This window comes from Lactuca serriola, chromosome 1 (genome assembly GCF_051521515.1).
Source record: "Lactuca serriola cultivar US96UC23 chromosome 1, Lser_US96UC23_V15, whole genome shotgun sequence".
Taxonomy (NCBI): Eukaryota; Viridiplantae; Streptophyta; class Magnoliopsida; order Asterales; family Asteraceae; genus Lactuca; species Lactuca serriola.
The window spans coordinates 113,504,889-113,530,176 of NC_136408.1; the positions used below are offsets into that span (position 1 = coordinate 113,504,889).

Below are 25,288 nucleotides of genomic sequence, written 5' to 3' on the forward strand. Positions count from 1 at the left end.
CGTATGACAAGAAGGGGGTGTACGGCCGCACACCCAAGTATACGGTCGTACACTCCTCATGGGTGAGTGTTTGGCCATTTTGGGAAGTGGTAAACTTGTGGAACCCAATTCTAAACCCTAACTTTGAAGGTACTAGGCTTAGAACACTCTAATTGACTCTAAACAATGCTAGAAGATAGCAAAAACGAGTCTTACCTTGATTGATTTGAATAACTGTACAAGATAGAAGTTTTGGGTTGTCACATGCCAACTAGGATTCTGAAGACTTCTTATGGGATTTAGAATTGTAGTATGTCAGCAAGGTGTCGTCATAGATTTGTTCAAGCTTTCCAAGTTGTTAGATGGAGGGTTGCATTATTTTGATAGATTGTCGAGTGATCAAAATAAGGGTTGCATGTGATCTGGATGAGATAACCTAAGAACTCTTAGACCAACTTCATCACATGTTTCTTGTTTAATTAATTACTTTCGAGTAGGAAATAATGTTCCACTATCTATGTTGAGTGCAAAGTGTTGTGAAGATATTTGATAGCGAAGTTAGTATGTCGACGTCTCTATGTCGAATACATTGTTTCTACTCTATATTGAAGGCTACACAACTTCGATATATCAATGTATTTTAGAGCGAACTTATGTTTTAGTGATTTGATGTTGAAGTCTCTTTGTACAATTTGTAGTCTGTTGAGGCCAAAATAAATAGTTTTGTAGTCTAGGTTACTTGTACGCTTTTACGAAAACTCATTTTAGAGCTTGGAACGATGCTTGCTTCTAGACTAAATCATAGCTTAAGACAAAATTATATACATCTTGGGTTCCTTTCTTTTCTAAATCATAACCTGATTGAATTCATCTATAGATTCAATCTTTTTTCAATTCAACAGCTCTGCATTTTAAAATTCGTTTTTTCTTCGACCGTTGTTTGAGATTGTACAATTATGCATTTAAAATTTCAATCAATTTTATTTGATTTCAATCTTCTTAGTTTTCCAACTGATTTAATGTTAAGCATGAAAGTGAATACGATAATGAACTACACAAACTTGCTTGGATCTTCAACAAAGACGACGATTTTACTTCTGGTGTAATACGATCTATGGTTGGACCGTATGGACAATTAGTTAACTAGAGGCGATGAAGAGATGTAGCCTACAATCGCTAAAGATCCTTATCATGACAATGTTATTGAATACGTTGGATCCGCTACTCAAAATGAAAGTGTAATTGCAACTCAAATGAATGAAGAAGCGAATAATTAAAGATGCATTAGAGAATTAAAAGGTAGGTTACCTCTTGTTGTTTACCACTCTATTCGTTGTTGTAAAACTACACAAGACATATCAAATACTTTAGAATAAAAGTTTCAAGCAAATGAACGAACGAAGATGTGACATTCCCTATTTTTCAGAACAAAAAAAGCTTTTGTTTATGCTTTAAAATTCATAATATCTTTGTTTGTGAAAAATCCCAATACAATAAAACGTTTTACAGAAACTGTTTCATTTTTTTAAATATCTTAAGTTAAGATGTTGTTTCAAAATACAAAATCCTAAGTATGTCGTAATCCATGCATAACATATGCGAAAATGTAAAGACCTAATAGTCTAGAACGTTATTTCAGGTTATCTCTTAATCACTCGCCATCCTAATCAAGTTCCAATAGCTTTAGCCTAGTTACATGTTATGTATATATGTTGAGTGGGTAAGGTTGGGAAACCTAGTGAGACAAATAGGGTTTTCAATCCCATAATATTATTATGATAATAATTTATTATTATCAAACCAGCAAAACCAACTATTACCAAATAATATATAAATATTCCTTAATTGAAGTACCTATAAAACATTAAACCTATTCTTACCCATCCCAACTGATTCTCACAAAACCTAGTCCACAATTATCAACTCTCTCGATGAATTTTTTAGAGTAATGGTTTGATTACACCGCTAGGGGATTCCTTAGCTAGTATATTTCATAAAGGAACTTGATCCATCAGAATATTTGATGAAGATGTTATCCCATTTCATTTGTGTTTGTAGGTTATGAGCCCACACTACCAATGTAATTCACAAGACCGTCAAGAATGATCAAGTGTTGTTATTTTACCGCGGGAGATAACTAGGCATACCTTTATAATTTCCAAATCTGAACCCACCATTCAAGGCCATCGAAAGGAATACTTTATCGTACTCCGGTACGTATTTCGTTCCATCAACACATCATATTCTCATAGAAGAAAGCTCTAGGCTCTGTTACTATCGCACACACCCATAATATGATGCTACCTAAAAATCCTTAATTAATGGAACTAAGCATCCTCTTTAATTCCTAGTGTATATCTTGACAAGATTACAAAGTTTGTAATAAACACAATTTCCTTTCTATGTAATATTTTTACAATACCGGGCGTAACTAAATACTCTTTTCATTTAACTCGAACTAAGCATCCTTTATAAATTCTCTTTTATTACCAAATAAGATTATAATGGTTCTAATGGATTTCCAAACAATTTTCCTATTTATACCATACTATCGCAATATTGCATACGACTATTCTTTTTTCCAACTTAAATGGATCTAAATATTATTTATATGTCCTAGTTATAAACTTAGACAATATTAAAATATTTCTAATCAACTTCCAATACTAACTCTTTTTAGACAACACAATCCTAATTTAGTCTATATTTTTAATGCAGAATGTACATTAATCTTTATAAGTAATAAAGCTTAATTTTAAGATTATCATATAATAACATCATATACACATTTAACACATAATTAACCATATTTGGTTCACACAATATATGTTATCAAATATACATTTAACAATTATTCTAGATAATAAGCAATTAATTCAAAAATGAACTTTGAGCAAATAATTAATATTTTCAAATAAATATTTTATGGTAAATTCATGTTCTTAAAAGTAACTATGCACGCACCAGATTTAGATGGAAGATTCCCGGGAAAGTCAACTCTTTAACTGAAACTTCAGATTTCCCTTCGAAAGGGCATAAATACGAATACTACTAAGCCTTAGTATTCATTTGTATTTTAAAATTTAATCATTATAATCTTTTATTAGATCTATGAATAACCCCAAAATAACAATGATGTACAGCTCATAAGAAGGAACCAGGTAAGGTCATATCAGATGTAGGATCCGTCTGACAAATAAAGATATATTGTTTGAAAAAATCCACTTTAGACACCTTAGTGATATTACCTTCATCATTCATGTAAGAAGATCGGTCAGTATAAGGATTGGTATTACTGATAGATCTTTTTCATATGTTCATAATAAAGATTATAAACATAAATATATGTAATATTTAAAGTACGGTAAGCATAAATAAAACTTCAATTTAGACTTTGTAAGTTAGTTCTCATTCTATTTTAATTTACAAATCAACCATCTTTATACCGATCAATTCACATATATTAGATATTCAAATATCGTTTAAATTTTTTTGGCTTATAATCAACCAATTTTCATTTCGATTTCTGTGTTGCATAACAAAAGCAACACCAAATGTCGAAGTTGATATCTCTAATCTTTAATCGAAGAAGCGGTTGAACATAAATGGAGTCTCATGTTATGCAAATGCCAAACTTGTTGCAAATTCTAAATCAAAAGGAAAAGTAAGAGGTGTTGAAGTAGAGCCTACTGAAGAAGAGAAAAAGAGACTTCAAGAGCTTAGAATTAAAAGAATGAAGCAGCTTAACAACAATATGAGAACTAAAGCAAATGACCCACCAGGTCCTGACAAGGGAGACCAAATAAGGTATGGTGTTTCAAAACAATTGATAATGTGACTTTTGGTGAACTTGATGCGTTTAAGATACATATTTCAATCAATTGGACTTTCCGTTTAATCATTCAATGTTCATATTTGGTCCGGTCAAGCTGGCTTAGAATTTCCATGATACAGGAGTATAAAAGTATGAAAATATTATTCCACATAGTTCCTTCATAGAAAGATGAAGAGTTTTGGTCCTTGGTGAAGATTGTTAAACTTTTATTAATAACTCATGATGTCATGTTCGAAGGAGTCATTCCAAACTATCGATATAAAATATAAACCCTTGCCTTGTATTTTCACCTTGGAACCATGGAATGAAGAGATGGGACAAGAAGCATGGGTCTTGTATTTGTTTAATGGAAATAATACAAACTATATGCAACACACTCATGACAAAGGGACATGCTTCCAAAAAGTGTTAAGATCTAGTGGGTATTGACTTTACTTTATGGCTATATAAACATTGCACTCTTGAAACCTTATTCTTACACCAAGCAAGGCCGAGAGCCTCTTCTTCCCTCTCCATCTTCTCTCTAAAGTCTTGCAGTTTTAAGATTTCTTGTTGCTTTCATATTCTCTTTAATTCATAATCTTGTTTTAACTTAAATCTTAAGAGTTTTAACTAGCATTACATCAGGTTGGTACATTGTTGGTGTCTCAAGGGTTCATCCTCACTCCACCAACTTCCAAGCCTCCCTAGAGGACTCAAAGTGCGTCAAAGGTTGTTACCACTTCTTCATTCTATACCTGTTTTTTAAATCTTTCCTTTACTTGCAAGATGATCCTTGGTGGGTGATAAAATTTTTATGTTATTTATAAAACTCAAGTCTTCTGTTTTCCATTATTTGTAATTTTTGAAACTAAGTCTTAAATAAAACCCAACAATTGGTATCAAAGCCATCTTACGAGTTTGGTGAGATTTTTGATTTATGGAAATCTTATTTTTTGGACAAATTGGATAACTTGTTTTTATATAAAAACAAGTTCATATATATATTCTTTGACATCTTTATAATTGTTTGTTTATGCGAAAAAAATTTACATGCATTTTTTTTCTCACTTAAAGTTGTCTTAGAAAAACAAAGGTTGTTTTATGTTTATATGTATTTCAGAGTGCATAAACAAGCCTTGGACTATTTATGTTGTTTTTTGTGTGATTTGGTTGATAATGGTTTGTAATATTCTGTTATTCATAAAGTATGTGTGATAACCCGAAGTTTATCCCGTCTTTGTAACCCATTCCGTCCGTAAAAACTCGTCTTTAGTGATTTGTTCCGATTTTGTTTTTGGATTAAGTTATCTAAATCGGGACTTTTATTTTGACCTCGTAAGTATTCAAACGCGTTAGAAACTCATGAAAACATCCCAAATTATTATTTAGAAAATTTATAATTTCGACCACGTCGGGTTACAACAACTTAATTGGGTGCCACCAAAAGCCCCGTTTAACGTCAGTATCGGGTAGAATTCCACCGTGTCCCAAACTCGAACCATATATAAAGTTCAAAGGACCTCATTTGAAGCCTTTTCCACTCTCTCTCTACTCTCTCTCCTCCAATCCAAGCTCTAGGTCCAAAATCATCAAATTAAAGCTCCAAATCATCAAGGTAACAATCCTAACTCATAGTATAACATCTTTAGCCTTCAAATTCATGTTTAATCTATGAAATAGGACCATTAACATGAGTTTATAGCCCTAGAACATTCCTAGGCCGTAAACACACATAAAATGGTTTTTGGAGCCCAAAAACCCTTCCAAACCACTTTTGGAACTTGGATATGGCTTAAGGACTTATTTGAATGGACTAGGAACACCTTAAACTCAACATTTAGGGATTAAATAAGATTTACTTCCCAAGAACATGCTTGGACCGTAAACACTATTTCCTGGGCAGTAAACACATCTTAAGGTGTTAAGATGCCCCTTAAACACCTCATAAGCCTTGGAATAAAGTCTAGAAGCAACCACAAACGAGTTAGGGGCCTTAAACTTGATGAAAACCACCCCCATAGGAGCTTACGGCCGTAAACCCCACAAGGATAGGTTCCTGGGTCGTAAACTCCTAAAACATGGTAAAATTATGCCCTAAATTCCATCCAAGGCTTGTAAAATGAGTTAGAATCACATGTGATTGACCTAAGACCACCAAAACACCAAAGGAATGGATATGAGGGAACTTATGGCTGTAAACTCCTAGTTTACTGTCGTAAACTCCTCAAATGGTCCATGTGTTAATTTAATCCCTTTCCAATGCCCTAGAACCAAACCTAACATCATCCCTCAAGAGTTGTAAGACCATTTAGCACCCAAGAACACCTCCACCATGAGTTTACAACCGTAAACTCATGGGGAGTTGGTCATTGGGCCGAAAAATCCATTAGGAGTTTACTCTTGAAGAGAAAACTCCATATCTATGCCCTATACGTCCGTAAATGTCACCCGGGTCACTCCAAACACTTGTAATGAAGTGTTTTCACGTCTCGAAGTCTTTATTCATATTTGATTAGTAGTCCAAAGCCTAATTAGATACAAATGTTTATCTATTCATATAACATAGGAACCTCGCACATTCTCAAGCCCCGAACCAACGTTTAGCATCCAAACCGACACGTTCCTCGACCGGTGAGTTCATACCCCTACTATTTTCCATGTTGTTCAAATGTTTTCAGGGGGGAATACAAGAAAAAGTACAAGGAAATCTTGTACTCAAACTTATTATTTTAGTTCAAATGTTTATATTCAGTATGCTTTTAATATTGAAAACCGTATTAAGCAATAGTTCAAATTATAGAGTTAGCTTTCAGACGAATTGTAGATTTCTTTATAAAGTGTTATAATCTATGTTGCATTTTATAATTTGTGAAGGATTCATACTAATCATAAATTATGATTAATACTAATAAGATACGCCTTTGGATAGTAACAGAACGACGATAGTACAGTTAGTTAGGAATAGAACGACGAAAGTACAGTTAGGAACAAAACGACGAAAGTACAGCTAGGAACAGAACGACGAAAGTACAGATAGTACACGCCTTTGGATGGCATAGAACTTCGAAAATTACAACTAGAGTACGCTTTGAGTGCCACCAGAGTTTCGGAAATAACTCGAAAGTACGCCTTTGAATATCGACAGAGTTTTGAAAACATACACCTTTGGATGTCGATAGAGCTTCGGAAATATGTCTAAAGTACACTTTTGGAAGTCACTAGAACATCGAATATACAGTTAGTGTACGTTTCTGAGTGTCTCCAAATATTCGAAAATACGGCTAAGTATAGTAAATATTCGACATTCGTGTGTAGGATAACTAGGATATCAGAATACCTAACTAATACTACAAGTATGGTAGATACTAATACATTGAAATCCGAACTAAGAACTAACCACGACTATTAGGAAAATAAGGGTTTTTCCTGTGATAACATAACTGCTCTTAACCAAACTTTGTAACAAACGGATAACTAAACTCTCTTTATAAGAAAATATGAGATTTTCTTGGATAGCGACTTCTTCAGAAAACCAAAGGAAACTATGTCTTTTATGAAAATAAACCGCTTATGAACTCACCAGCTTTATGTTGATTTTCAAACTGCTTGTATTCTCAGGTCCACATTAGACAGGTACACCGCGATCATTTGGCGAAGACGGAGCGTATAGAAGACTCGTCTTAGCTTTTGTTCATATGATATATATGTATAACACTTCTAACACTTTGTTTTCATACAATGTAAAATAGGTTACAACCCGTGGAAACCACGCGTAAAAAGTTTAAAAACAAATTTATATTATTAATAAGAGTTAAGTTTGTTTAGCATTATTTGTATTGATTATGTAAAATTAATATTAATATAAATTTATAAAAAAGTATATAAATTTGAATATATGTTAAAGAGAAACGCAATCAATCCATCGAAAGGTAAATATGAAGATAACTAAAATACATCTTTCAATATGTGAATGCTTTATGAAGTGTGATGGCAAATCATTATTTTTGGATTTGAGGGAGCAATCAAGAAACACCATGTGGCATCTATTAAAGTCTGAAAATCAAGTATTGAAACAAATTCAATATTGTGGATTACAATGCTATATAAACAATAAAATATTAAAATTAAAAAATGTAATAAAAAAAAGCACAATTGTTTGAAGTTAATGGGTAAGAAGCATTTATAAATTCCTAAAAACTTCCTTATACACAACATTTGAAGTTTTGTTTGTAAGTCTACCATCCTTATCTAAAATTAACAATTTCAATCCTTCTCTACTTTGAACTCTAGATAAGACAACATACAATTGTCCATGTATAAAAATAGGATCCTTGAGATATAGACCAACTTTTGATAACGATTGCATCTGACTTTTATTAATTGTCATTGCAAAACATACAACCAATGAAAATTGTCTTCTTTGAAATTTGAATGAAATTTTTTTTCAGATGGACTTAAAGACATTCTTGGAATAAATGTTTGCTTTCCAATATTAGTTCCAGATATGATAATTGCCTCAATAACACGTTTGCCCAGAGATTTCACTTGTAGTCTAGTGTCTTTACATAATCCATTTTTCTGATCGATGTTTCTTAGTAACATAACTGGAACACAGACTTTTTAGAATTAACTTGTGATTTGGCAAACCTGATACTTTAAGACCATTTAAAATATCCGGGGAGTATAAATTGGGATCAAACTGATCATGAACAAACTCTGATTCGCAAAGAGTATCTGAACTTAAATATTCTACTTCGTCTCCGGGAAACAATGCTAACAAACGATCATTGATTTGTTGGACAACTTCATTTTTTGGAGCTAGTATGGCTCTTTCTTGAAAATACCTCGTAGCGTTGAATTTTTCCAAGATTGAAGGATATACAAACTCAATTAATTAACCTATAGGATCATGTGGATCATTAATGAGAATATCATCCGAAACATCAATAATCACTTCACCATCGTTCGAACCACCAACTTTTCCTTCTCCTATATCCAAAAGCCAGTTTGCAAAATGATGTATTTTTCGAATATCAGATGGATCCCTTCCAACGGTTAGTCTCATGTTTTTTGTTAATTTATGGACTTATTAAATCACATGGAATCAGTTGGTGAGGGCATTTACGTCCTTTGTATATATAATTTTCTTTTCCTTTTTTGTTTTGTACTTTGTAGTACTTAAGAAACGGGAATATATGATTAAGTTGTGAATGATCCGGATCCATAAGTTGTGAATCTAAATTAAAAACTGATGTGTTATTCAGTTCAACAAAGGATACAATCAATAAACACTTTTACTGGAATTTAAAGAATGGAAAGTGTAAAGCTAAACAAAATGATTGACAAAGGGAAAAATTGACATCTGATGCATTGTTTACCACTGTTACACATTCAATACACATACATATCTCATCTCACAGCTTCATTATAATTTTCGTTTCATACATTACCTCAAATTATAGAAAAACATATTCCCAAGAATGCATGCACCGATTTCATACCCATAAAATATACCATTTTATTGAATTTAATTTATTCATATTTGATACATCTTTTTCATAGAGCAAATATACTTCTAACACGAAAAAAAAAGTAGAATGCTATACTTATATGACAACTCTATTATTTTTGTGTTTGGATTTTGTGTAAACCATGTCATAAATTTTTGTTTTAGATGAAAATTTAAAATTCGTATATTATACTATTTCTCATATAAAATAAAATTTTATATAAGTACTTATTAAAACCAATAATTATTAACTTAATAGTTTTTTTAGATAGTTAATATGAAAATTAGTTAAAAAGTACAAAAATAAGATTACACAAAAATAAAAATATATAAAAATACCAAATAGTATCTTACAACTCACAAGTCACACCTAGTTGATCTTTTTTAAGTAAATATTTTATTTTTATTATTTAAAAGTAAATGATGTTATAGAAATTCATAGGTAAAAAAGCTAAATTGTATTTCATTTTCATTATTATGCCATTTGATAATATAATATCTATTATTTAAGTTTAAGCATGTTTTTCTTTTGAAGAATAGTTCTGGAATGCGTAATTAGAGTTTTGGGTTTAGAAATAAAAACTATGTTTTTGTTTTAGCACAACTATTTATTATAAAATTCGTGTGCTACACAAGGACAAATTAAAATCGTTCAAAATAAATCCAAGAAAACCGTTCAAAATAAATCTAAAGAATTATAAATATATAAAAGTAGCTTCCTATTTCATTTCATCTTTAAAATAAATACTCATTTGTACCAGCATAAAACAAAAGAAATAAATTGTTAAAAAACACACAAAAATAACTTCAATCCAAATCAAGCATTCATCATCTACATCTCATGTAACAAAATTCCTACCAATTTACTGCAAATTCATCAAAACCCCACAAATAAGTTCACAAAAGGAAAGATTTGTAACCAAAAAAGACATCCTTTGCAAAAGGTCCATCAGAATAAACAAACTTAAAAACAATCCACCTCTATACTAGGGTATCTTCTAAAACATATCAAAAATAGAAATAAAAACACAAATATTTAGATAAATCTATAGAAAATGAAATGAAAGATTGAGAGGTAAGAGTAGATAACTTACAAAAAACATTCCTAACACAAGTATTGTAAGTTAAGAGCATCCTCCTTATAAATATGGCCAGATTTGTTTATAGTGCATCAATAGAAAGGGAGAGAGACACATATCGATGTAGGATGCCATAAGAGTAAGATTCCATAATTTATAAAGAAAAGGTTGATGGTTGTATCTTATCGAAAAGATTAGAAGAATAGCCTCGTATATGAATGTTGGGCTGTCAAAATTATGCATCTGGATTCAACTATTACATGTGTTTGACTACAGCAAACTGTATTTGGCACTCATAAATCCTAATATACTCATTTGATCAACTACAAACTGCAAACCAGAAGCAATAGAATAAGCAACACGCAAAAGACCATTTTGCCCCAGAAGCACAAAACACGAATCGCATATAGTGAGCCTTCAAAACCTGGTCCCATTGCCATTGAATTAACATTATCTCCACTTATGTGACTTTTCCTACACTCATAAAAACAACCATTTAATTGGAATTAATATTGATATATCAAAACGTTGGTTTAAGTAACAGCTGCAATTATGGCATTAATGGACATATAGAAGTAAATATTTCAAACATATAACCAAAGTCGTTGTCGGAAGAAGGGATGATTTGTAGTTAATTCACCACTGGATTAAGTGATGGTTGTGATTTGGCTGTAGATATCAATTTCATATTTAGCGATACATGATTTCAATTTCAAGGAGAACAACGGATTCACAAAGGGAGAAAAAAAATATCGTTTGGAGATGTCATCAAGAAATGAAGATCCATACGGAAATCAGATAGGCGTTAGAGGAGAGTGGCGCAGTAGGAAGGTGGTGCCGGAGGAGAAGTACAGCTATTATGAGATGTAAAAATTGAAAGAAATACAGAGAGTTATATGGATTCCATATTGCATTCGATATTCATCCATATATTCCATATATTCCACTTTTAAAATTCAAAATTTCCATATTTCCACATTGATATTAATATTCCATATCTAATGCTACGTGAAATCAAGAAGGGGTAAAACTGGAATTTAACATTGGTTGAAATCCGAATTTTTGAAAGGACACGTGTGCAAAAGGTTTTGTTTATTAGATAGGTAGATATTTCTATGTAATGTAATGTTTTGTGGTTACTATGCTTACTATTTACATTAGTTGTGATAGTTCATGAGGTCCTCCGCCCCGGAACGTTTCCGCCTTCGGTTTCCGGGTGTAACAGTATGTAATAAAAGTAGCTAGTTTTTATTCTTGGTATTTTTTATGTAATAGATTAGTTTTAGACTAGATTTATTTTATTAAAAATGTAAAAAGATGAAGATGGAGGCCATTTCTTGAAATACGATGGAGACCCATGGTTTTATAAAGTTGTATAAAGGTTCATAACTTTTATAAAGTTTTATAAAATTGCAAAATAGTTGGTTGTCATTGCAAGTGGGAGCTTAAAGATCACATGAAGAACAAGTTGTAATACTTGGTCCCTTTGTCCCAAAGGAAGAACTTAACACTTTTGTGTTGGCTCACAAAAGTGTTATATAGTTTATGGTTTTTTTATGTGAAATGCATGCTTGTGTTGTGTATTTTTCAAGTAAATATTTTGTATGGTTGATAATTTTTTTTTAACAAACCCAAACTATTTTTTGGACAAAATAAACATCACGTGGAGTTTGGATATCAAAATGTAAAATATGGACATTAGATGTAACCTATTCTAGCCATAAAATAAAAACCCGTTTTATAAAACCGTTAATTATGGCAACTTTTGAAATATTAAATTATAAGTGTAAAAATCATGTTTTTATAACTTATTCAAACTCCAAACTATTACTTAAGAAACGGAAGTTTTATTAAACAATATTAAAAGGTTCAAAATGGCTCATACACAAACATAATACTAGGTATTAATTTTAAAATTAAACCAAGCCGAAATATAAAAACTGGGTTTTTATAAGAACCTTAAAAGTGATTTTTGAAAAATTGATACCATGAAATATTGGTTGCATGCAATTGTCATGATATTACATGCTTTTTAAATAGAATAATAAAAACATACAAATCCCTTTTTCAAAATTCAATTCTATGCCATCCAACTTTAGAAAAATTTGCACATAAATTGTATAATGCTAGTGGGATAAAGGATACCTAACCATTAGTATCATCGTTTGGAGGCCAAAGTATTTTATCGATTTATATAACCAAGTTATAGGCCAATTATACAAGATTCTCTAATTGGATGACTTGATTTGAAACCTCTTGTGATAAAGGTCACCCAAGCAAGAGTGTTCCAAGGCATATATGATACCAAACATATCAAATTAACAAATGGATTGTTAAGGATCTCATAAATATATGAATTACAAATGGTGTAATTAATACAAGTGTTTTACCTTGTTATAATTGGGTAAATGGGATAAAGGATACCTGACCATTTATTTGATTTGTAACTTGGATCCTACACTTTAAATAAATAATGCTTTTGGAAACAAAAATGGTATTATTATTTAAAGAATTTGGGTCCTAGCCTTAATATTTCATTTTGGGTGTTATATTAAGTACTTAAATCAACTAACTTCAATATCTCCCATTGTAGATGTCTGGTTTAGACAATTATGATCTTCCCAAATCTCATGGATATCATACTTCTCTACCTCTACCTCCTCCATTTATTCTCCCTGACCCACAAGCTCGAAGACTTGAAAATTTCAAGGTCACTCAAACCCTACTAGCAATGAAACATAAAGATGGAAGACTTGTGTGAGCTCATGTCTTAAGAATGAAGTCACACATTGATAGGTTGAGAATGTTGGGTGTCGTTGTCCCAAGGAAGTTGGGTAAGGACTGGGTTCTACAGTCACTTCCTGAGTCATATAGTGCGTTCATTAAGAACTACTATGTTATAGATCACGACATGACCCTAATAGATCTATCTTATTTGCATGTCGCTGCTGAGTTAGAAATGATGTGGCACCATGGTCAAGCAAATATGGGTGGAAGGTCTATTTCTCAAACTTCCATGGACATGGAAAATGGTAACATTGGAAGTCCAGAAAAGCTTTCTCTTCCCAATGGAAAGGGATCGGCCTGCTCAACCCGGTTGACCAAAAGGTAAAGGAAAAAGCTAAGGTTGTGATAGTCCAGTGTACCATTCCCAAAGAGTCTATATGTTTTCATTGTCAAGAGAAGGGGCATTGGTTGCGAAACTGCCCTAACTACCTGAAAGATCTAAGAGAAAAGGAAAGATCAAAAAGGTTTGACTCTAATTTAGGTAACTCCACTATCTAACTCTGTTAAGTTCCTTATTGATGATTATTAATACAAAGTGTGACTCGGTTACATTTTGGTGTTTGGCAGGATCAAGCAAAGGAAAGGAAACTTAAAGAAAGAGTATGCTAAAACAGATTGCGAAGATGGATTTCAATAGCATGGTTCGAAGACCGGATTCTTGAGCTACTCTTAGGAGTTATGATAGATTGCTAGAAAATATGTAATAGCATAGTTTTCATTTAAAGTTGCATTGTAAGGAAAAAGTTTTTTCCGCATTTATAAATAAATAAAATTTTGTTTTATTTTATTATATCTCCTTGCAATGACATTTTATGAAAAATTGATGTTTGTACGGTTGTATCAATGGAAATGTGAATTTTGTGAGAACCCGAAATTTTTTATTTTTAAAGCCCAATCAATCAACTCAAATGAGTGTCAAACTCATTAGTACTGAGTTCTAGCCGGTTAAATGTCATTCTAAGGAATTTTGAGCCTAATACACTTAAGGAATAAGTGTTAGAAAGTACCTGCTAGAACCATAGTGTAGCAAATCGAACCTTAACCTCATCTAAATGAGTTCACGGCCACAAGACCATGAGTTTACGGCCGTAAACTCATGTGGCCGTAAAATCAAGAGCATATATAAGGCATTTGGTCATTTCTTCTCATTTCTTCCTTCCTTGGCCGTTTTTTCTTAAAATCCTCTCAAGCATCATCCTTCTTTCTTCCTTGGCCATAAACCCTCCTAGATGCAAAGCTAGTGACCCAGGACCCTTCATGGATGAGATTAGTACCTTAAACTACTCTCAAAAGCATAAGTGGCCATGAGTTTATGGCTGTAAAATCCTTTGGGTCGTAAAGTCACCAAAAGCCTCAATGAAGGTGGTCTTTCTTATCCTAGTGTAGAGCAAAAGTCCCTAAAGCTTCCCTAGCCTTCAAACTAGCACTTATACATGAGTGACCATGTGTTTACGGTCGTAAACTCCCTTGGGCCGTAAAACCATGGTAGTAAACTCGTTTTAGTGCCATTTCACATTCCTTGTTGAATCACATGTGATTCCAACACTTGGTCAAAGTGTCTCGTAGTCCCGGAAGGTGTTTCCTTTCATATAGTTGTTTATAAACACTATATTCATTCCAATATGTGTCATTATATGTCATTTAGGACCTATTGTGTCTCGGGTGTTCGTTCGTCGAACTTCTCATCCTTACGTACATACCCATTTGAATCACCCACATCAGGTGAGTTCATACCCCGTAATGAATCTTTTAATTGTTTTCAATGCTTTTAACGGGGGAATACAAGTTGAACACAATGATACTTGTGTAATTATTTGTTATAAACATCTTTCAAAATGTTGCTTATGTCTTCTATAAGTGGTCAAAACATTTCAAAAACTATTTTACAGTTATGTTGCTTTATAGTTTAACAAAACTCCGTTTTTAAAGTACAATCATAACTTGGTAGTAAAATGAGTCTTTTCAATAACAATTCAAGTAGAATACTAGTGAACAGTGAACTATAATGGGTATAGTTTAGGGGTTTAGAACATACTAGATACGATACATGATAACTGAGAGAACATACTATACACTAGTACATACTATTCATACATACTACATACTATACAACAGAACATAGTATACGAGAAACAGAAGATACTAAGATACTATAACAAGAGAAGATACTAAAGTACTATAATAGAATGAGCATACTAAGTTGTTATACAATGGAACACTTACATTATCTAATTATACCAAGGAATCACAAACACATTGTTCTAAACAAAAGGTGATAGTTATATTGGGAATACATGACCATATAATTTTAATGTGGATGTTCACGTCTTGCAATTATTTGTAGAGGTCGTGTTTGGATCCCAAAAGTCTTTTGACAGGGAGAGCGTTTAGTATGGGATCTAGCCATCACATTATAACTTAATAATCAATTTAAGGCAATTAGTATTACAGTAGTTACTATATACAATACTGCAGTACTTACATTTTACAAACGACAAACAGCACAGTCGGGTCTAGTACAATCAGTAGAATGGGACCATAATGCTAACCTTATGATTCCTTAATGTATACATCAAAGGATATATATAAATAGGATCCGACAGGTAATAGGATGTCTGCTTTCCGCTTCGTTTCCTGTTCGTTGTTTGGTTGTGGGATTAGAGTAGATTCACCCAACCTATTATGTATTCGATTTTTGTTATATATATGTTTCATACACATTAAGTCATCATAAGGGGTGCCAGGTATGGGTCAAATCATAGGACACTAATTTAATGCACAGTTTTCCAGTACAAAGCATACTTTTCAAACAGAATTTTTGGCATTCAAAGCTAGAAAATTACCTGTAAAGACTTTAATCCATTTTATTAAACCAGTATAAACTAAAAGGACTTTAGGTGATTGACTTTATAATACCTTAGTTTATACATCATGGTTATATATCATTAATACCCAACATGTTGTTGGATGTGTGCTTTCCGCCTTATTTCCTGTTCATTGTTTGGTTGTGGGCTTAGGGCAGATTCATCCAATCAACTACCTAGTCGATATTAGATTATATATAGCCAATATAAACTAAGTGATTGTAGAAGTAGTCACTGTGGTCATGATTTTATTATAAGAAATAAGGGTTTTCTTAAAGGATCTTTTCATTAAATATAAAGGAACTATTACAATTAACTCCATGAGTAACAAGTGAATACACCAGGGTTATATACAACGAGGACCTAATAAAAAATGGGATGTGTGCTAACCACCTTACTTCCTGTTCGTTGTTTGGTTGCGGACTTAGGGAAGATGCGCACAATCGATTGTTTGTTTACTCTGAGAGTTTATATAACTTGTATCCATTTAGTACCCATAGAAAGGATTATAGAATCATTTTTACATATCTTTCATCAAATTAGGAAATATATGATTTTCTAGAGGAACATGCGAACTTTTCTAAAACAGAACTTATCACTTACTACATTTCAACTACATTATTTAACAACTTTCTACAACATACATACATCACTAAAATCTTATGAACTCACCAGCTTAATTGCTGACAAACTTTTTCAAATAACTTGTATTCTTAGGAAACTAATAGGCGGGTACTCGCTCTGGGAATTCAGAAGATGGAGCAGTATAGCTTCAAGTCTTGTTTTGTTATTTCCTTATGTACTCTATGTTTTGTGAAATCAAACTTTATAAACACTTTCTTTCTAATGAAATGTTTGTTCATTACTTGCTTACTATGATACATGTCTTGTGATACCCAACATGACGTCCTCCACCCCCGAACGTTTCCACCGTTCCAGTTTTGGGGTGTGACAAATTCGATTCTTTCATTTGTGGTAGTGTCTAAATTTACCAAATAAAGAAGATTCTCATCAACCAAGTTTGAATTGGACCGAAACTTGGAATCTTTCAAGTTGTATAGTATGATGAATGGGAATTTTCATCTTTGGAAAATTAAGACTAATTCCTTGTTTACATGTATATGTGAGTCAAGTGGAGGACTAAGGGATCCAGTCCACATTCATGTGCGCTGGTCAAGGTCCACCACAAAAGATCGATAAGAATATTCGTCATGATTTACTAAACTTGAGTAAACAGGGTTATACTTACCAGTTTAAGTATAATTCTGAAACATTGGAAAAGTTTCGATGTATTACAAGACGAATGTGAAGAATCAAATTAGGCAGAGAGATAAAAGTTACCCAAATCTAAAAAGATAGGAGAATACTTTAGTATCATTTTTTGTGATCATCTTAATGATTAAACCATATCACAATTGGTCCTCTAAGCACATCTTAGTGCATTCTTATGGCTAAGAATAGGAATCATGAATTGTTGAAGTGGTTAAATCAAGAAGATGAGTCATACTTCGTTCCAAAACAAGTCTTAGAGTCATACTCCAAGATTATAACTTGAGTGACATAACTTAAAGAAAGGTTTACAGCACTTGTCAAATGTAAGAGTAATATGTGTCAAACTCTTGTACAATTGAAATTGGTAAGTCGTGATGTTTTGGGTAAAACAAAGACCAACTAAGGCCAATTGTGTGAAGTGTTTGTCTTGATAAAGAATCCATACTATCTCTTGAATATTTGGCAAGTGAGTCCTATATGTCAAGAGGGCAGTGGAAGTCCTAAAGATCTTGAAAAAGCTTCTAGATCTAATCAAAAAGAAAAACCTATAATTTATCACTAGCACATGACTTGAGGTTTATAACCTATTGTGTTGACATATTCCTATATTTGTGCTCATTCCAGTTAAAGTTGCCTTTGCATATGAGTTTTAAGAGTTCCTAATTGGTTGCATAACAACTTGGAAGCAATGACAGGCCCTTGTGCTGCCAGGTGGCAAGAACTTAACACTACACAAGTTCAATCCATAAGAGTTTGGATTTGTCAGTAACCTTGTCTTGTGATTATGGTTTTGACAAATTGACATGGATAAGAACACATAAACCATAAAATCTAAAGTGTCATAAGGTATCTCTCTGATTTATGAAAATGATGGTGAGGAAACGCTTTCACTAAGTAGATTTTCAGTAGATAGCAATTGTGATATTCACATTCTGAAAGTCGTTAGTGGAGCGTGTGTGGTTAACCGACACACTAACATGGACTTGTGAGAAATGGCAAAGGTCTAAACAATTGATACTATGATTATGACATCCCTTTTCATAGTTTTGAAACTGTTTACACACACATGTGTTCTATCTAAGGAAATGTGTATGATTTTGACAAAGTTTTATCAAAGCATCTCATATCAGAAATATGAACTTTGGTAAGAAGGTCAATAAAATATTGATTTCTAGAAGTCATGCTGATTCTTGAGTACATGTCAAAGCTAGTGGGAGCATAAGTGTAATGATAATAATCATCATGCAAGTGGGAGCTTGATAATTATAATAAGTGTTGCAAGTCAGCAATGTTAAATATAGAAAACAAAAGGTTTCAATTGGGAAAGAGTGTTTTTGCTATAATTAAGGGAGAGGAAATTATACTTCATTTCAATTCTAAAAGCTTAGATTGAGCTTTTAATCATCTTTAGTCAAGGATATCTATATATATATATATATATATATATATATATATATATATATATATATGAATTTTATGTTGGAATGGCTCAACATAAAGAAATTCTATATACGGGTCCATTATTTGCGTTCTAAAATTCGATTATGATTATGACATCCTGTCTCGAGGCATAAGCAATAACTTTTCCCCTTTGCATAAGCACACAGCCTAAGCCCTGATTGGACACATCACAGTAGACAACGAAGTCCTCTGTCCTTCGGGTAGGGACAGGATAGGTGCGCTGCACAAGGCTTGCTTTAACGTTTGGAACGCAGTTTCCTGCTTTTCACTCCAACAAAAGGGTACACCTTTCTGTGTCAGAGTAGTTAAGGGTTTGGCGATTCTGGAAAAATAATGGATGAATCTCCGATAATAGCCGGCGAGAGCCATGAATTGACGGATTTCTGTGGGTGTCTTCGGTGCCGACCAATTCTCTATTTGTTTGATCTTGGAAGGGTCCACGTGTATACCCTCCTCGCTTACCACATGACCAAGGAAAATTACCTTTGAATCCAGAATTCACACTTGGAGAATTTCGCGTATAGTTTTTCGGATCTAAGGGTTTCCAACACTAATCTCAAGTGTTGTTTGTGATCTTCTTCACTTTTGGATTAGACTAGTATGTCTTCAATGAACACGATGATGAACTTGTCCAGAAAAGGACTACACACCCGGTTCATCAGGTCCATGAACATCGCCAATAAGTTGGTTAGACCGAAGGGCATCACTACGAACTCGTAGTGACCATATCGAGTTCGGAATGCTGTCTTGGAAACATCATTCTCATGAACTCGTAGCTGATGGTATCCTGACCTAAGGTCTATCTTTGAAAAGTAGCTGACTCCCTGAAGTTGATCGAAGAGGCCGTCTATTCGAGGAAGAGGATATCGGTTTTTGATGGTCAACTTATTTAGCTCACGGTAGTCGTTACACATCTAAAAGGATCCATCTTTCTTCTTTACAAACAATACTGGGGCTCCCCAGGGTGAGGAACTCGGTATAATGAACCCTTTGCTGAGTAGCTCATTAAGCTGACTGGATAACTCCCGCATTTCTGTTGGCGCTAATCGATACGGAGATTTGGCTACGGGGGTAGCTCCAGGAATTAGATCGATACGAAACTCAACTTGACGTTCGGGAGGAATTCCCGGAAGCTCTTCAGGAAAGACGTTAGGAAAGTTACAGACTTCGGGGATGCTCTCAAGGTCTTTAACTTCCTGTTTCTCGTTGATCACATGGGCTAGGAATGCATGATACTCCTTTCGCAGAAGCTTTTGAGCTTTGATGCAGGAAATGATGCGAAGATTGGAGCTAAGCTTATCGCCATAGACAATGAGAGTCTGGCTAGAGGGGAGATTGAGTCGGATCGATTTTTCGTAACCAAGGATATCAGCATGATTGGGACTCAACCAATCCATGCCAATGATAACAGTAAAGCTCTTTGTGGAGACTGACATAAGATTGATGGGAAAAGAATGGTCGTTCAAGGTAAGGGTACAACCTATGAATATATCGTTAGTGCTTTCTTTCTCACTGTTAGCCATCTTGACGGTAAATGTTTCGATTAATGGTTGGGTATTACGTTTAAGAAGGCATTTGAATGAATGGCTAACAAAACTATGTTTAGCACAAGAATCGAAAAGGATACTAGCATAAGAGTTGTCGAGCAGGAACGTACCTGAGAAAACGGTGGGATCGGTGAATGCCTCCTCTCATCCCATAGCTAGCACTTTCCCGGTGTTACCAACAGTTGTCGTCTTGGGGCAGTTCCTCTTGAAATGCCCTAATTCCCAACAACCGTAGCAGGCCTGACCGACACCTACTCCGGAAGATTGATTTGATGATTGGGCTAGTGCTTTGCAGAATCGGATCGTATGCCCCTTTTTACCATAGTTGGAGCATGATAGTTCACGGCAGGGGCCAGCGTTATGATGGTATTTACACTTGTCACATTGGGGAAGGGTACCACCATACCTACTAGTAGGTGTTTGAGCTATGGATCCGACGGCAGAAACAGCAACAGGGATAGTAGCAGCGTGGACTGCTACAGTTTGCTGCTTCTTCGTGGATTCCTGAGAAGGATGACTCTTCTTCTTCTTCCAAAATTTTCTTTTCTCACCACTTCTTTTTTCCGGTTCAGGAGTGGTAGCTACTTCCTCATGGTTATCACTATGATCAATAAAGGTTTGCGCCAAGATTTTGGCGCTGTCGTAGGTATCTGGCTTCGCAGCTAAAACGTTTCCCTTGGTTGGCTGGTTCAACCCCCAGATAAAACTCTCAATCTTTTTACTCTCCAGGGTAACCATTCCTGGATAGAGTAGCACCAAATCATCGAATCTGGAAGTGTAAGCGGCGATGTCGGAACCCTTCATCTTTAGGTTCCAGAGTTCATGCTCTAATTTCTACATTTCGCCCCGAGGGCAGTACTCTGCAAGCAGAAGTTCCTTCATGGCCTCCCAACCCATAGCATTGGCTATAGGTAAGGTTCAGGATTTGACTCGGCCATTCCACCAAGGAAAGGCTTTATCGGTGAAAGTGCAGGCGGCGAACTTCACCTTATCAGATTCGGAGCAGGCACAGATTTCAAATATAGATTCAATTTTCTCGAAACATCGAGTAAGGGCGATAACACATCCAATGCCATCAAAAGATGTGGGTTTCACATTCATAAAGTCTTTGTAGGAACACTCCTTCCGGTGTCCCTGGCTACCTTCTTGGTTTTGAGATTAGGTACCACCTCCTGGACCACCGGAGCCACCGGGGTTCATTTGAGACATGGCGGTTGCCACTGCAGTAGTAACAGCTGCCTGGAACATCACATGATCAAATTGAGGAGGGGGTGGTGGCGGAGGAGGATTGTTGTTCTTTGAGTTGGGTCTCTTTCTTGGAGGCATCTTGATCTAAAAAGATCAGGAAAGAGAGGATGGTAAGTCCTCTGGATTGAATCAAGAGATATGAAACAAGAGATATCTCATTATGACAGATAAAGTGTCTTACTAAGCGATAATATATAGGAAGGCTATCAAAGTAAGAAAATTATCGCTAAAGGAAAAGAGTAGCAACACTTGAATGAAGATTTCTATAACGAGGTTGGCTCTAGAAAATACTCCCATAGTATTTTATGTTTCCGCTAAGACGATGACTCACTGTTTGGGTATTGGGTAAGTTTTAGTTTTGCTGTACACCACAGTCACTCCTAAGCACATGTTGGCAGTGTCTCGAATGAATATAGTTGATCAAGCTATATTCACCCTAGACACGACTAAATAACTGCCCAGGTTTAACCGTAGCGTACAACACCCAATTACTTATGTTTTGTTCTACTCGTAGTTACGGATTCCGGTGGTTAGGTATACTTGTATTCTTTTTGAAAATACTTATATTTTAAAGTATACTTTTAGTTCAGAGCACTTCGGCCCCTTAGTGTTTATAGTCTTATACCATGTAAGGTTTGGTATACTTAGTTCACTATAAACAAGGGCTCTTATACCAATCTGTCACAGCCCGAAACCGAAGGCAGAAACGTTCCGTGGCGGAGGTGACGTCATGTTAAGTCTCACAACCAATGTACATAGTAAGCGTAGTAAACACAACCATTACATTACATAGAAGTATTTACATTTGTTTGAAAACCAAGTTATACATGTTTATAGACATATACACATCCAAAATGAACAAAAGTTAAGATGTGACTTCTAGACGCTCCGTCTTCTCCAAAAGATCATGGGGTACCTGTCTAATGCGGACCTGAGAATACAAGCAGTTTGAAAATCAGCATAAAGCTGGTGAGTTCATAAGCAGTTTGTTTTCTGAAAATGAATGAGTTCCTTTAGTTTTCTGAAAACAGGTGTTATCCAAGAAAATCCCATATTTTCTTATAAGAAAAGTCTAGTTATCCAATGTTATATAGTTTGGTTAAGAACAGTTAAGTTATCCCAGGAAAAACCCTTATTTTCCTAAAAGTTGGTTATCGATCCGAAATGCAGTGTACAAGTATTTAACATACTTAAAGTATTTGCGTAAAGTTTTCTGAAAACCTGGTTATCCTTGAAAAGTACATTAGTTTTAACATGCATATAAAACTAATAAACAAGTAGAAAAGTATTCATAATCTAAGTTACGAGTTCCATAACCATACAATAGACTAGATAAGGCTCGGAACGGGGCCAATATCATTTTATGACTTTCGTCACCCTTGGACCTTTCGGTCCGACTGTAGCTAGTAGCCAGATGCGGGGTTTTCAATCTCGTATAGATCTATACACTCAAGTCACGTTCTCCCTCCAGGAGATTCTGGTTACAGGGGTGGTCCTTCACTCGCGTATCTCTGTGGAGTGTTACCAAGGATGTGTCTCCAACCTTAAGATTAATGAATTTTAAAAGTAGTCCTTCACTCTCGAATATAGGGGAGTGTTACCAAGGACATTTAAAAGTAATAATACAAAAAACTCTGTTTATTAGTCCTTCACTCTCGTATCTAAGGGGAGTGTTACCAAGGACGTGTCCTTCACTCTCGTATCTCGGGGGAGTGTTACCAAGGACGTATCTAAAGTTCTAAGGTTAGTGTTTTTAATAGTAATAATGTGGAAAATCAATTGTGAAATATAAAATATAACATTTTATAATGGGTTTCACAAATTGTTCGAAAACTAACTCTACAAGTTAAACAGTAGGTTAATAAGAATTCCAAATGTTAAAAGCATACAAAATATGAAACATTTCAAATGTAATAATAATTTTGAGTACAATATTTCCTTTTACTTTTGCTTATATCCCCCATGAAAACATTGAAAACATGGAAAAAGCTGTAGGGTATGAACTCACCGGACGAGAAATGTGTCGGTTGGATGCTAAGTGTCAGTTTGGGGCTTGAGTACACGTAAGGTTCCTATGTAATATGAAAAGATACATAATTATATCTAATTAGACTTTGAACTACCAAATAAGTAAAATAATACACTCCGAGACGCGAAAACACTCTGTTTCAAGTGTTAGGAGTGACCCGGTAGCATCTAAGGATATGTAGGGCCTAAATAGGGAGTTTACTCTTCAAGAGTACGCCCTTAGGGGTGTTTACGGTCTAAAGACCATATCCCCATGAGTTTACGGCCGTAAACTCATGGGTGGTGTGCTTTTTGATGTTTAAAGGTCTTACAATGCACATAGGAAGGTTCTAGGGTTGATTCCATGGCTTAGGAAGTGATTGCGACTCGAATTGACCTTGGAAAAGGAGTTGACGGTTCTTGAATGACACTTGGGGAGCTTACTACCGTAAACACATGAGTTTACGGTAGTAAACTCATGTTTTCCCATGAATCATGTGCTTTGGTGGTTGTAGGTTAAGCATACAAGGTCCTAGACCGAAATCTAAGTCATATAAGGTGTTAAGGGCACTTAAACACCCCATTGAAGGTGATTACGGTTTTGGGAGACCTTCCCAAACCGTAAACTCAAGTGTGACACATTTTTATATCTTTTGGTGCATCTGATGAAGGAATATAGGGTTCTAGGCACTCATGGAAGCTTTTGGAGGTGTTTAAGGCGCAATCTAACACTCTAAAAGGTGTTTATGGTCCTTGAAGATGTGTTTACGGTCCAAGAATGTTCTTGGGCCGTAAAATCATGTTTACTACCCAAATCGTGTGATTTTAGTGTTCAAATCTCGTACATGCAAGTCCTTAAGCCATATCTAAACACTAGAAGGGACTTGGAAGGGTTTTGGGGCTTCAAAACCTCTTGAAGGGAGTTTACGGTTTTAGGAGATGTTCCCAAACTGTAAACACAAGTTTTTGATGGTTTTCGGTAGTTTAAACATAGATTTGCATGCTAAACAAGCTTAGAAACATGCTAGGATAGATTACTTACCAATTTGAAGCTTGAAAGTGGTGTTTTTGGCTCAAACTCGAGTTTTAGAGAGAGAGTAGAGAGAGAATGTTGTGAGAGTGGGTAAAAGTCTTCAAAGATGACCACTAAACGTTTATATAGGGGTTGGATTTGAGACCTGGTGGAAATCTACCCGATACCGACGTTAATCGGGGTTTAAAATTTTACCCGATTAATTTGCGGTAATCCGACTTAGTCGTAATAAAAATAAAAAAATTCCAAATAATTAATGAGGGTATTATTACGCGTTTCTAAAGGGTTTGGACACTCATGAGGTCATAATAAAAAGTCTCAATTTAATTAATTTAGACCAAAAGAGTTAACGGAAAAATTGGAAAAACTAATGGTTTTATTTAACGGAAACGGTTTATAATGACGTAATAAGTTACGGGTTGTCACACATCCCTTTTCATAATCCGAATTATGAGAACTTGGCAAATAGAAATATAAATATTGTAGCAAAAGACTAGTCTAGAATCGCGTCTTTATTAATTGTGTCCCATATCCTTCAGATATAGGATTGATTGCATGTGCTATAATATTCATCTATTATAAATTTTTCCAAATGCCTAGAGCATTAAGAGGGAAAAGGTACTAGAACCAGATAAGACTAATTTGATTAAGCAATTGTTGAGGACACTCTAAGGTTTACCAAAGA

The 25,288-nt window shown here is 34.5% G+C and overlaps 1 protein-coding gene across 1 annotated transcript; it reads right to left on the reverse strand.

The window, feature by feature from the left end:
- Nucleotides 1–7,874: 7,874 nt before the first annotated feature.
- On the reverse strand, nucleotides 7,875–8,861 carry LOC145060247 (uncharacterized). Its single transcript, XM_079007952.1, has 4 exons — nucleotides 8,696–8,861; nucleotides 8,444–8,569; nucleotides 8,312–8,400; nucleotides 7,875–7,895 (listed from the first exon to the last, which is right to left on the reverse strand). Exons 1-4 carry the CDS (start codon nucleotides 8,859–8,861, stop codon nucleotides 7,875–7,877), a joined length of 402 nt encoding a protein of 133 aa, XP_078864078.1.
- Nucleotides 8,862–25,288: the final 16,427 nt, after the last annotated feature.